Here is a 13,877-nt window from a genome sequence, read left to right as displayed (position 1 = left end):
ATAGATGACAATAAGTCTCAGTCTGACTGTGTTGTTTTGGCAAGAGAGTAATCAATTTCAAGGAGTTCTGAGGTTGAGGAAAATACTTGCCAGGAGGAGGTTACTTGTCCGACGGCTCTATGAGGTCAATGGTCGTACAAGTCTGAAATCTAGCAGTATTGTCTTGGGCATATCAACCCACCATCACAAGTAGCGCGGGGGTAATTTAGCACAAAAATAGAAAAAACAGTCCAATTTTCAGAATTGATGCATGTTTGCTATTGATTCTCACTTTACTTGTAGTTACAGTTGCTCTGAAGCAGCAGACACATGTTTCGCTGTTCGAAGAGCTTTTTCAGGGCTTTGTCTTCAGTAGCAAAATGTATGGTAATTTAGCACACAAATAGAAAAAACAGTCCAATTTTCAGAATTGACGCATGTTTGCTATTTATTCTCACTTTACTTGTAGTTACATTTGCACTGAAGCAGCAGACACATGTTTCGCTGTTCAAAGAGCTTTTTCAGGGCTTTGTTTTCAGTAGCAAAATGTATGGTACGGATATGGGACAATTATTTCAAGCAGCTAATGTCATTGAGGACATTTGAAAGTAATTGTAATAATTACATGTACTTCTTCAAGGATCATGCTTTGCGAGTATAATGTATGAGTATAATGTATCAAAGTCACATTAGTCTTTGCACACTGCAATATGTGTGATTTATCTTCTCTTGTCTCCTCAGCACCTGTGGCTCCACAAATTAGTTCAGTGGAATATTTCAACAATTTGCTATACATTAGCTGGACCTATGGTGATGATGCAACTGATCTGTCCCATTCAAGGCTGCTGCACTGGCTGGTGGTGGCTGAAGGAAGGAAACACATCAAAAAGAGTGTAGGTTCCTGTTTATTGAATTGTTTGCAAGACACAATTCTGATGTCAAATGCTTCTAAACTATAGGTCTTCTTAAAGACAGGCATAGTTACATATATAGTTAAGAAACAAACGCCTTCGGGATGCACTAAATGTACCCCATTTCCTCAGGTCACTCCAGCTAGGATCAGTAGAAAAATGACTGAATAATGAGTAGTAATCCTAAAACCTTCGCCTATAACTCTCTGCCTCTGCTTCCTTGACAGGACTTTTATTAAGTTTGCTCTGCTGTTTCAATGTGAAGACTGTCATGATTGAAAAATATATGAAAGGAAACAGAGTCATAACTTGTCCTTTAAAAAGGGTTGCAGTTTCAGTTTTATTTCATCAACCCTACAGAGCAAGCCAGAAAATAAATGTGTGCACTGGTTCTTTCCAAGCATTTAAAACGGTGAAAGGCTGAGATTCTGTGCAACGATTTGAATGTTAAATCGTCAGCTCACATTCAGTTCTTCAAAATAAATATCTTGCTAGGTTTGGCCTTTGCTGCTATATTCAAATTAGGAAAATTACACTTTTATTTGCTACAGTTGAAGCATGCACAGGGTGTGCACATAATGGCACAAGCAGAGGCATAAGACCAAATATGAGTTGTAAAATTAACGTTCATAACCCTAGAATGTTAGCATCATTCCATATGTCTTTGTTGACTCTGTTCAGCACCATTGTGGGATGATCACTCCCCATCAGCACACTGGCTTCTTGAACCATTGCATTAATGTCAGCCACTTTGAACTTCTCAGGTGTTTCTAACCCACTGCTCCACTCCAAATAGAGGCAGTCATGTGCAAATCAGTCTTGATGCTGTACTGAAAATAATTGTACAGTTTGAACTACTGAGCCAGTCCTTTTTTGAGAAAAGCATATCATCATCTACCCTAGAATATATAATAGAGTGGTGGTTACTCCCCAATTTTTTTACAAAGTTGACCATTCTATTTCTTCCTTGTGTTGGTCATGTCTCTCCTCTGAAGGTACTTTGACGCATTTACTTTATTATTGTCCTTATGTACATGAATTTTGGAAAGCTTTATGGTCGAAATGTTCAAAGAATTTTTCATGTAATATCCGATTTGCTATTCACAATATTTTCTTGGGAACTATCCCCCAGATGCATCAACAACCCAATTTGCAATTCCTTAATAGCGAAAAATATCGATTCGCTATTAAGGAATTGCAAAATGGAATGCATCAAGAAATCACTTAAAAAATAGCGATTTCTTAGAATTCCTTAATTGCGACTCGCAATTAATTAAGGAACACCTTATGCAAAGGAACACCTTATCCCAAATGCAAAAATACCGTTCGCAAAGGGGCAGATTCTGAGAATCTGCCCCTTTGCGAGCGGATTTTAGTTTGATGAATCTGGGCCTATATCTCCTGATTTTCATCATCTCCCCTCAAAGACTATTCTATTCGACCTTTTTATCGCTCTTGCTTTTAAAGTTATATTAACCTGTTGGAAAGACAATTCAAAACAATCCTTTTCATTTTGGTAGAACTTGATTTTTGATGAACACAGAATTGCTTCTGTTTTTCATTCTTCTGTATTTTAAAAGATTAAATCTGATTTATTATGGTACTAAGGTACTTTTCTATCCTCACACTCGTCCTTCTCCTAAATACCTTTATCATATGTTATCTATCTACCTCCTTGTTCTCCCTTTCCTCTTTCCCTTTCCCCTTTTTCTTCTCTTCTTTTTTTATATAAAACAAAATGAAATTTAGACATTTTCTTCTGTAAAATATTCAATTATAATGTTGATATAGCTATTTTTTACAATTTTTTTCTGTTTCACATAGTTTCCAATGTTAGCTATTATCTAAAGGTTATTAATTATTTTTCTTGTTCCAAATGAATTTATCAATTCTTATATCTTTGTCACTTCTCACATCTCTTTTATCCATTGTAATGTATTATTACTGTATGCACTCTCAATAAAAAAAATTTTTTTTTAAATCATCTACCCAAGAACAAGCTTAGTCTTTTTTGTGACTCACCTGGTACCTTGAGTCTAATGCTATAGTGAGCACGGGACCCAAATCTGAGTATACCCATCAACATTAGAGCATTTTCCTTAGAAAAGCATAAAAATGAGAGGCATAATTTTCAACTCCCTTGCATCACCGCTGCGTCACTTATTAGTGCAATCAGTGCGCCACACTGTGCCATATCTACATACTGGCGCATTGGGTCCTGCGTCGCATTATTCCTGCGCCAGGTATAATGTATGCAGGGTAGGCATTCCCATGCAAAAAAAGTCATATAGAGCTGGGGCAGTGACATTTCATTGTGTTACTCTATGACTTCACTGTGTCAAAATTCTCGTGCCTGCTCAGATCAGGCGTAAAGAATGACCCAGGGTTTTTTCAATAGGACTAGCATATGTGTTCTGATGCATTGCTTGAGTTGCGTCCGTTTTACGTTTTACGGCCAACTCCAGCAATGTGTCAGTTTTGCGCCTACAGATGTGTGAGAATTTCAGACCCATCTGTTAATCCTTCCACCGTGGAGCCCTGTATTGTAAATACAGTGCATCCATGGTGTCATAAGAAAAAACCCTCCTGAAGCCCCTTTTGAAAAAACCAGGCTTAGACAAAACAGAGTTGAAAAATTACAGACTGATTGCCAATCTTCCATTTTTGGCAAAGGTTGTGGAAAAGGCAATGAACACCCAGTTAGCAGCCTTTATCGAGGAACATTACCAACTCGAAGAGACCCAATTTGGGTTCCGCAAGTTCCACGGAACAGAGACTGCTCTGATTAAGGCTGCTGATGACATTAGAGTCATCCGAGACCAAGGAGGCTCAGCACTACTGGTGCTACTGGACCACTCTGCAGCTTTCGACACGGTCGACCATCAGATTTTGGTCGACCATGTCGAAAAAATGGGTATTCAAGGGACAGCTAAGAACCTATTGTCTTCTTTTCTGAACGATAGATCGCAGGCGGTGACGCTGGGACCGTTCCAATCGGCTAATCTGTCCCTGCCGTGTGGGGTACCTCAAGCATCATCCCTTAGTCCGACATTATTTAACATCTATGTGTCGGACCTAGCTAAAACCATCAAAGCACACGGGATGAACCTTACCTCATACGCAGATGACACACAGCTGGTTCTGGCCATCAAAAATGATGGAGAAAAAGTGTCAGAGGGTTTTAAAACAGGTATGCTGGCAATCGGACAGTGGATGTCTGCAAACTGTTTAAAACTTAACTCTGAAAAAACGAAGGTGGTAACCTTTGGATATCTATCTCCTAGCTGGTCCCCCGTTTGGTGGCCAACGTCTTTTGGAACCCTGCCGAAATCAACTTCCAAGGTGAGGAACCTGGGTGTTATCTTTGATAATGACCTCAATTTCGTTGCCCACGCCAATCAGACTGCTGCCACAGCTTTTTACAAATTACGATTGGTGAAAAAAAATCTTCCTTTTCTTCCAAAGAGTGCAGGCAAAACCTTGGTAAGCTCCTTAGTTTTATCTTCGTTAGATTATTGCAATGGCTTGTTCGCCAATGCTCAGATCAGGGTCATTAAGAAAATGCAGACGGTACAGAATGCGGCGGCCAGACTTCTCTCGGGAATTCCCAGGTATAAATCCTTAGCCGATACCTCCCCATTGGAAACCGTATTAAATTCAAGACACTATGCATAGTCTACAAATCACTGCATCAACAAGCACCTCAGTTTCTGAGAGATCAGTTAATTCCATACCGCCCTTCAAGACCACTCCGCTCCTCCAATCTTAACGAACTGGTGGTGCCCCGTACTAAGTTGGTCACTTGGGGATATCACCGCTTTTTGGTTGCGGCACCAAAATTATGGAATACACTCCCCCAGTTTATCAGGACCAGCCCCTCTCTCATGTCATTCCGAAACAAACTGAAAACGTGGTTGTTTAATCAGTATTTGCCAGGAGGTCAGTAGTGGAGAAGTTTGCAGTAGTAACAGCGCCGAGACGCCTACGGGCAATTGTTCGCGCTTTATTAAATACCAAAAAATAAATAAATAAAATAAATAAGGATATTTGGCACAAGGAAACCTGTAAATGAGACCCAATGCGAGCAATGCTTGAATTAATCTCCGCCATTGATAATTATTCTGGCCGCATTCTAGCCTATCTTTTTGCTCCCCACAGTGCCTTTCCAGTCAGAAACTAACTGTATGCAAATCAGACTTGGTTCTGCTTCAATAGTAACAGTTCAGCTCAAACTGTCAGGCCAGGTTTTCTCTAAACAGGAACAAAGCTAGCTGGCCTTGCAGCCCTGTGGCACCTCATCAGTGAGGCTTGGATCCGATTGCACTGTGACAACAGTACCCTTAGGACATAACACAAAGGCGGATGAGTGGGGTTTTGTGTTGGGCACTTTTGCAAATGTCTGTTGCATGCATTTGACAAACAAGCAGATGTGGGATCGAGGAAGTAAGAAAACAGTGGATATTTTCTTGCAGCGCACTGCGCTTCTATAGCGCTTATCCTCTGACGCTGTCAAACGCTATAAGGCTAACGTGATAGCATGATCCGTGCTGTGAATAAGGCAGCTCACTAAGAATTAATAACTCAAAATACAGAAACGTATTGGTCATGATGTCACTGTAAACTACAACATAAGAAGACTGAAATTGCCACAAGAGGGCAGTCATGCTACACAGCACCTATGTAGAATGAAATAGCCGTTACCATGCCAGAAATATCCGACAACGTCTCTGTTTACTCACCGTTGAAATTCACTGTAATGCTTATCTCGAGATACCTGAACTCGGAGACGTGCTTTCTTTCGATGAAAACGCAGATCTAAATAAAATACTATAAAGGGTTTATCTGAGTTCTTGCTTGCTAAGCACACCCAATGCACAATCTGATACTTGAAGCAAGACTTTTAGGAAATAGGATCGAATAGAAGTTGTGGTTCACGTGGTGACTTCTCTAGAACATTTTATTTTATATTGTGTCAACACCTAATTAAAACAAGTATTTCAGTGCCAGATATAGCCTTCAAGCCCGTTATCGCTATTAAAAGCCCTGTACCAGAGAAATAGGCCCGAGCCCAAGGCAGTGGCCTATACCACCCACTGAAAGAAGAATGTTGTAAATTTAAAAGGTAGAAATAGCAAGACAAGTGTTTGAATGTGGGAGCTGAAGGCCTGCACAAGCAAGAACTGACCCAGAGCCACTCCATTATATTCAATGGAATACGCAACGTTCCAATGTTCTACTTCATCCTATAGTGTATTGTTTTATTGTTTAAGGAAGCCGATGAAGTCCAAATACTTGGTAATTTTAATAGGTGTGGCAAGAGTGACATTAAGGGCATCGATGGCAACTGGGGCAGCCAGAAGATGTTCACGATGAGACCACACAAATGAAGGTTCAGTATTGTGAGATAATGGGGTGACGAAAGCTGTGACTTTGTTTATTGTTGGAAGAGCATTTTTAACACACACCCTTAAGATGTTAATTATAACAGTGGGTGCATACTTCAAAACCTCTACCAACACCTGCTGCCAAATTAGCAGCCATATTCTCTGAGAGTGTGCCCACTGTTCAGGACAGTCCTGTCAGCTGACCTGTAACACCTGAAGGCATGTGGAGTGATGTGCCTGCTTCCCACCTAGCAGGAGGATGTCTTAATCTAGCAAAAATTTCTGCTGGTTTTGCCACAAACATTTAATTGTAGTTTATAATAATGTGCATAACATGCTTATCTATATTCTAAATTGCAGACTAGGATACACTCACAGGAATGTAAATGGCGTCACCTGTTATGGAGATATCTTGGGGCATATTACCAACGATTATCGATATTTATCGCTAACTAGGCTTAGCAACGATCTTTTTATCGCTAAGCATCGCCGGAAATTATTGCTGAGATAACATGCTATTAGCTACGTTTATCTTCAAAGCAATAATTTTTCCAGCGATAGCGTGAATATCGCTGGGAATACAGCGATATTCACGCATTAGCGACTAAATGTTCTTAGCCATGTTATCCACCTCCCGATTGGATAACATGGCTAAGAACTGGTCTGGGCAGGTGTTAGTTTTTGGCGATGTTCGCGCTGAGCACGAATATTGCCATCGCTAAGCCTTCCTTGCTAATAGGCGTGAGCGATGTTAGCAACTGCTTTCAGTCGCTAACGGGTTGGGAACGTCCACTTTGCATGTCATTAGCGATAATTATCGCTAACATGCAAAGCGGGCCCCAAACCGCTCGCTATCGCCTCAAAGCTGTCGCTAACATCAGTTAGCGACAGCTTGCTAATTGGGCAATAGTATTATTGCCGCTTAGCGGCCGAAAACGGCCGCTAAAGCGCCGAAAATAGCATATCGCCAGCATTGATAATATGCCCCACTGAGTTTCCTCTGTGATTCCACCTTGTCTCCAAAAAAAAAAGGTTATTTTGTATTCTTGTCAAAGCTTCAACACATCATCAAACCCTAACTTCAACCTGTTCTTTAAATGTGAAAGCAAAGGGGCGTGGATGGCTCAGCTAAGTTCTGGTCCAAATACCAGCTGATCTCTAACCCTCTTCACCCCCAGTTTTGACATTTTTTATGCAACCCATCACACATTTCGATTTAATTGTTCACTATATTTAGCAATTCTTATAGTCTATAGTACTACTCAGACCTAAGTAGGATTGCCTATTGAAAAATTGGTGTATTCTCTACCGAACAAAAATATCAGCTCTGGTGGATTACCCTCCTCTTCCATCCATTACAGAATGTGTTGAAAGAAATCAGGATGTTCTCTTTGGTATATTCCTTGGAGCAATGTGTCATACACAGAATTATATTTACAACCAAATCAAACAAAATACCTTTCCAATCGATTAGGGATGGTATCACTATAATCAGGTAGCAATGGTGTCACAACGATTTTAATTGTAGAGTTTTTACGTCATCATGTGGTAAATTGTACCAGACAGAAGTCTCAGCAGCTATCTCTCTCCTCAAAAAACTGTTTATGAAAATATTGTTCAGCTGAGCGAAGATTTTTGAATAACTCTAATAGGGTAATTTTTTTTGTAGAAGATATTTAACACATTTATCACCCTCCATCCCGCATCCCGGCAGGTAACTTGGCTGTCTGTTGGCTAAGACTTATAGCTTACAAGACAATCTATAGACACTAAGATTGGGCTTTGGGTCAGCCCCTTGCTTATGATAGGATGACCCTACTGACTATCTCAGTTCGCTGCTCCTTATTCGATGGCTTTCCTTGACATTTTTGTGTGTTTTACACACCAGAAGCATTTCATGTTTCCCATATTTCTGATTAGTTGACTTTGATCCTTCCACTGCTGGCGGTGCCTGCATTCAACGAAGCATTATTGTCTTTTTTTCAATTTAGCATTCTTTGGAGTGCATGCATCATTTTGCTGTCTTCATCTCTCCACATTTCCCTTCCTATCCTTGCCCCAGCACTCTATGTGTTCCTCTCTCACATCACAGCTCATTTATTTCAGGAGGACCTGTCCCTTCCTGCAACTGGTTGCTCTCTCCCACCCCTCATTCACTCACTACTGGCCTTGCTTCCTGCCATCTCTCTTTCCCCAGTCTCTACTGCTATTTCTGCTCTCCCTATTCTATTTCTCCGGGTGTCTGCGGGTGCTTCCTTACATCTGTCTTTGCCCCATCTCTCCTCACAATCAAAGCACTCCTCACCTCCTGTCTTCAAGGCCGGACTGGGAGCGCAAACCAGCCCCGGCAATTACATCGGACCAGCCCGGGGGTGGGGAGTCCACGGGGGAGCTGGTGGGAAACACTGCACTCTTGTTACAGGGGTCCAACACCTCCTCGGCCCCCACCCTTCCAGCCCAAAGGAAAAACACCTGGTGCCCGCTATGGCCAGTCCGGCGTTGCCTCTCTGTGCTTTTCTGGAAATGAATCTGGTAGGCAAGATGAACCCCAGTACTTCATCACTTTTTCCCTAATCTAAGGTGAGTTTAGAAGTCATGAAGTACATTATTGAATATTGGCTTTCCATGTTGCTTGTTCAGTGGGCATCAGACTGTTGACAACCCTATCTCCAGCAGCTTCTTCCCTGGCCAGTTTTCGGTTAAGGCCTTCTCTCTCTGTCTCAAAGCCCACTATTGTTCCCTATGGTTGTTCACATCCGCTCCTTGTGTGTGTTGTTTGCTCGCTATTGGCCTGGCGGCTAAGTGTGCTTGGCACCTTGGCTGTGTGTTGCCAGATTATTGCATTTGATGCACAGAAGTAGCAAAGTCACAGCCTTCCACCTGGGATATCCTTGTTGTTTGAAAGCCAAACGACAATGGGCACGTTGTCAAATCTGGTAAACTCTTAACAGAGTATTTTAAGCCATACCAAGTATGCCACAAATGTCTGTATTTAGCCACAAGGGGCTTGAAGGTCAGGCATCTTCGTTAAAGGGGCCTTGTGAAATTGGTAGCCATCTTGGAATGGAGTGGAGATGGAGCTGTGATTTATCAATATAATTCTCACTGGCTGCCATGCATGCACATGGGCACTTACTTTTGCTTTCAGCCCATATATCCTCACAAATATTTGTGTAAATCAAAATCATATGTAATATGTTTACAACTGAGTTTCTGGCTCTAGATTCCTTTTCTGCTCTTATTTTCATGTTTTACTTCCAGCTCATGTGTTTGTCCTGGCATCTTTGGAGTGGCATTCCAAACCGTTTGCTTCACACCTCCTGTTTTGCTGAATTTGCTTTTTGTTGGCATTAGCACTCTAGGATTTACCACTGCTAACCAGTACTGTATTGCTTTTACTATCACCTTCAAACATGGTCGCATTGGACTACACCTAATCGGCACATCTCATTTAATTTGATGCCCATAGTAAATGGTAATACATGTACCCAGGGCCTGTAAATTAGATGATACCAGTGGGCCTGCAGCACTGATTGACAAAATAAATGTTTTGTTAGGCCTAAACCTTTCTTTTTAATACTTATAAGTCACCACTAAGGTAGGCCATAAAGGTTTATAGGGCAGGATGCACTGAGTTTAAAATATAGGGCATGTTTTATATAACCTAGCAGTGAACAACTCCTGAAGTTGTTCTTTACTGTTATAAGGCCTATCTCTCCCATTGACTAACACTGGGTTACCTCATTCATTTAACATGCTAGCTTTAGATTAGGAGCAGATAGAGGCATGCTGTTTACACTCCAGTAAACTGTAATTGTGAAATCCTCTTTAATGGTAAAGTCCATTTTTAAGTTAGAATTCTGAAACTGCCACTTTAAGAAAGTTGACATTTTATGGACCCAAACTTTTGTGCCTTCTGCTAGTGTCCTTGGTCACATGTTTGTGAATGTCTCAACTGTTAGGGTTTGTGTATTGTTTCCAGATAATAAGGCAAAGGGGGTTTAGGTGTGGACGGGGTGGGCTATCTTGGCAGGATGACTGGAGAAGAGCTATACGCAACTTCACTTACACTTCAAAGAGCTTTGCCTCCTGCACACACAAAGGAATTTGACACAAGGCATTCCATGCTTTCTGCCACCCCCAGACAGTTAGGAGTCTTTGCAGGGGAAGGGTAAGAACTTTCCAGAACCAGATGTGGAGTTAACACAGAGAGTCCGACCACACAAAGCCTGACACCAGATATACATATTGGACCTCCAGAGCCACTCATCAGAACACTCCTGGACCTGTGGAAGTTACAGAAGAAGGACTGCCCTGTTGCTTGAAGGACTGTCTTGCTGTCTGTAAAAAAGACTGGGCCTCATTGCCTTCATCACAGGCTACCCAGAGTGACTCCAAGGGACTGCTGGCTGACCTCATATGTGAGCTACAGAGACACAACAAGCTTCATAGGCCTACCTGCACCTGCCTAGCTAACTTGGTCAACTGGACCCGCCTGGACCAGAAACTGGACCTGCATGATCTCTACTGGAGTGATCCCTGAACCCCATGATGTGCCTCCACAGATCCTGCACCATTGGCTGGCATCATGGTGTACCTCTCCTGAAGTGAAAGTGAAGATCCTGAAGTTTGGGCTCTTTGCAATCATGAACGTGTGAATACTCTTCTGTCTTTGATGACCACCATTGTGAAGTTCCGGAGAGATCTGTTCTCCTTACCAGCTACGACTTGCAACATGTGATATGCACTTTGTACAACCGCAAAGACAGCCCGCAGTGGCCGCCAACTGCAGGTTCAGCAATGACTGTCCACAATGCCTCCCACCTCAAGCCCAAAATCAATAACTACATTTTTACAACATGCATGTATGCACATACTGATGTAAGCCAAAATATAATTTTATTTGTAAAAATATATGCTATGACTGAGCTGAATCTTTTTTCTGCTTCTTTTGGCCTCTTTCATTGTACTTGTCTGTTTGGAAGGCAGGTTAGTGTATCTATCGAAGAAGCGTTAAGCAATGGGCCAACAGTTTTTTTTCTGATTTACTTTGTATTTATCCTGGCTGTACTCTTAGAAAGTCAGAGCTCTGGGCAATGACATAGCTTGCACAGACACAAGGCACAACAACGCCTTTGACAAATGCAACATGCAGGTGTAACAAGAGAAGTGCACAATTGTTGTTCTTTCTGTTGATTATTATTGAGCACTTTGAAGCCTGATTATTTCACCCAGAGAACTTTTCAAAATGATCCGTTTTTTCCCAGTTTTGTGGTTGTGGGTCATATTGTTAAGTACTTGCCTCACCATTCAGTGATCAATTCCTGATTTCAAGCCTTTTTATACCACTCCAGCTTCATGCTCTTTGCTGCTCTGCTCAGAGTGTCATTGTATTTCCGGTTTTGGCATAAATATAGTGAGACCTGTAGGCTTTGCCGATGCTTGTTTTACTCGTACAACCAGCACTGTAAACTATACATGTATTTCCATCCTCTAATACATTTAGTCTATGTTATTTATATATGTAACATCCTGCCCAGATCCTTCTGAACTGATTTTAAAATGTATTTCACCTCTACCAGGGATAGATAGAAGCTTCTCTACCTTTCCAGATCAAAATTCAACCCTATTGCCGAGCAGCAACTTATTTCCAGCATTTGGATAACTTGACATTCAATGAATCTTTCAGATAGTCATTGGCTACTCTGAGTCTCCCAGGGTTCGGTGCCTTAGTAACCAACATTAGCAGTTTATGCTTTAGATGTAGCTTTTTTGCTCAGTCAAACCTCTTTATCTTCTGGAAAAACTATTATGGCACCAGCATCCCAAATACGTATGTGAAATTCAGTGCCAGTTAAAGTGTCTATGACTGTGGGCACCAGGGGCCTCTTTAACTGCCCAATAGATTGCTGAAAGAACGGATGTGAAAGTACAGAAAATCTACGTGGCGCAGTGACCACAACCATCTATCTGTGAATGATGAGAGCACCAGCATAACAAGTGTACTTCTTGACTCCCTTCCACAATTTCTGGACTCCCTCTGGGTGGCATACTTGGCACGCAGGTGGCAATAATATGAAGAATATGAAGAATATAAAAGTGCAAGGTTTCCAAACCCAGATATGTTCTCAACACAGGTGGCCGAGTCCGTTCGCAGTGAGAAAACTGCTGCTCAAATAGAGAATCTACATTGAGTGGCAGTAAAGAAGCAGTGCTCTCTGGTCCCCACATGGTGCTGTTCACGCTGATTTTGCAGAAAAGAAAAAGCTCCTGGAGCTAAAAATCAGCATGAGCAGCGTGACATGCCGATTTCTGCCCGCTCGCAGAACTCCACCAAATCTTGTGGAGTTTTCATTTAACTCCATGGAATGCCACGGAGTGAAACTCCACCTGTTCCACCCATCCCTAAGTAGAACTTGTTCACCATTACCATGATACTGCCATGTGTGTACTCTGCAAATGGACTTTGTCCCTAGAGTATCACTCTACCCAATGTGGAGACTGCAAAAATGTAGACTGCTGTATTCATTCCTGCTGCATCCAAACCTATGTTACCACAAATTCCAGCCCTTCAAGTGCTTTGATGGCTACCCCTGACCAGGTGAGCTTTCTTCCTTTTATATTGCCCAAATGGCCATAACCACTAGTGGGCATCTATTATCAGAGTGACCCTTCACTGATACACTCAGAGATTCCTGGGGTCAAGACTAGCACCCCTACTGACTAACCCACCTGTTCTGCCTCAGGGACACAAAAAGCTGAAGAAGTGTTCCACCCTGAGTAGGAGTACCAGCTGCTGAGGTGGTAGAGGACTGTATTGAGCACTAAGTGGAGAGATACCTAGACTCCAAGAACCTTCTCTGGAAGCCAGGGGGTTGTGGGCGAGAGCATTAACTAGCATCTTCCAAAAAGATGGACCTTGTAAATGTTTTTACCTTTGGAGGATTGTGACAAGGTACCACCCCATGATTAGAAAGGTGCAATCTCTACATTGCATTTTGACCAAACCTAAGCATTTTCCAGCAAAATCAAGGCCAGTGTGAGACTCTCAAAAAGAAGTAATTGACCACGTGGAGGCCACCTCAGCTACGGCCTGGTACCGTATCCCACTGGAGATATACAAAAAAGACCATACATAGTGTGGCGTCCTTCCCAGCCTTGCTACCCGCCAATGACTATGCCACACATGGAGCTTCATATTACATGTCTTTATTCATCTGGTCTAACTGTGAACTCAACATTCGAAAACAGTCTTCATTGCATTCCGCTCTATCACTTACGTTACAGTTCTATGGAGTCTTTCAGGAGCCAAAAGTATTCTATCATTTCTAATTCACAAGACATTACACCTCGAGCTTCTCAAGAGTAGCATGCTGCACTGCTTTCTTTAGCATACTCATAAAATGCTCAACAAGTCAGTAGGCCTGTGGCCACAAAGGTGGCTCTTACGATGCTTTATATTCCAATGCTCCAAGAAATCTTTAAACTCTCTACTGTTTAAAGGTGGGCCATTGTCCGACTTCACTCTGGCTGGAACACCACATGTCACAAAGATGCTATCTGTTAATGACTCGTTCTTGAGTAGAAGATGAAAGACCTTCAA

At 41.9% G+C, this 13,877-nt stretch overlaps 1 protein-coding gene across 6 annotated transcripts in view; it reads left to right on the top strand.

Moving 5' to 3' along the window:
- PTPRO (protein tyrosine phosphatase receptor type O) overlaps nt 1–13,877 on the top strand; it is a 1,018,456-nt gene that overhangs the window by 682,979 nt on the left and 321,600 nt on the right. For all 6 annotated transcript variants that reach the window (XM_086920999.1, XM_086920983.1, XM_086921017.1 and 3 more), the window contains exon 11: nt 721–872. In XM_086920999.1, the coding sequence (XP_086777125.1) occupies nt 721–872 (152 nt within the window). The remainder of the gene's footprint in view (nt 1–720; nt 873–13,877) is intronic.

The sequence above is a fragment of the Lissotriton vulgaris genome, chromosome 1_1 (genome assembly GCF_964263255.1).
Source record: "Lissotriton vulgaris chromosome 1_1, aLisVul1.2, whole genome shotgun sequence".
Classification (NCBI taxonomy): Eukaryota; Metazoa; Chordata; class Amphibia; order Caudata; family Salamandridae; genus Lissotriton; species Lissotriton vulgaris.
Note: the sequence above shows the minus strand (reverse complement) of the source record. Positions and strands in the feature narration are given on the sequence as shown.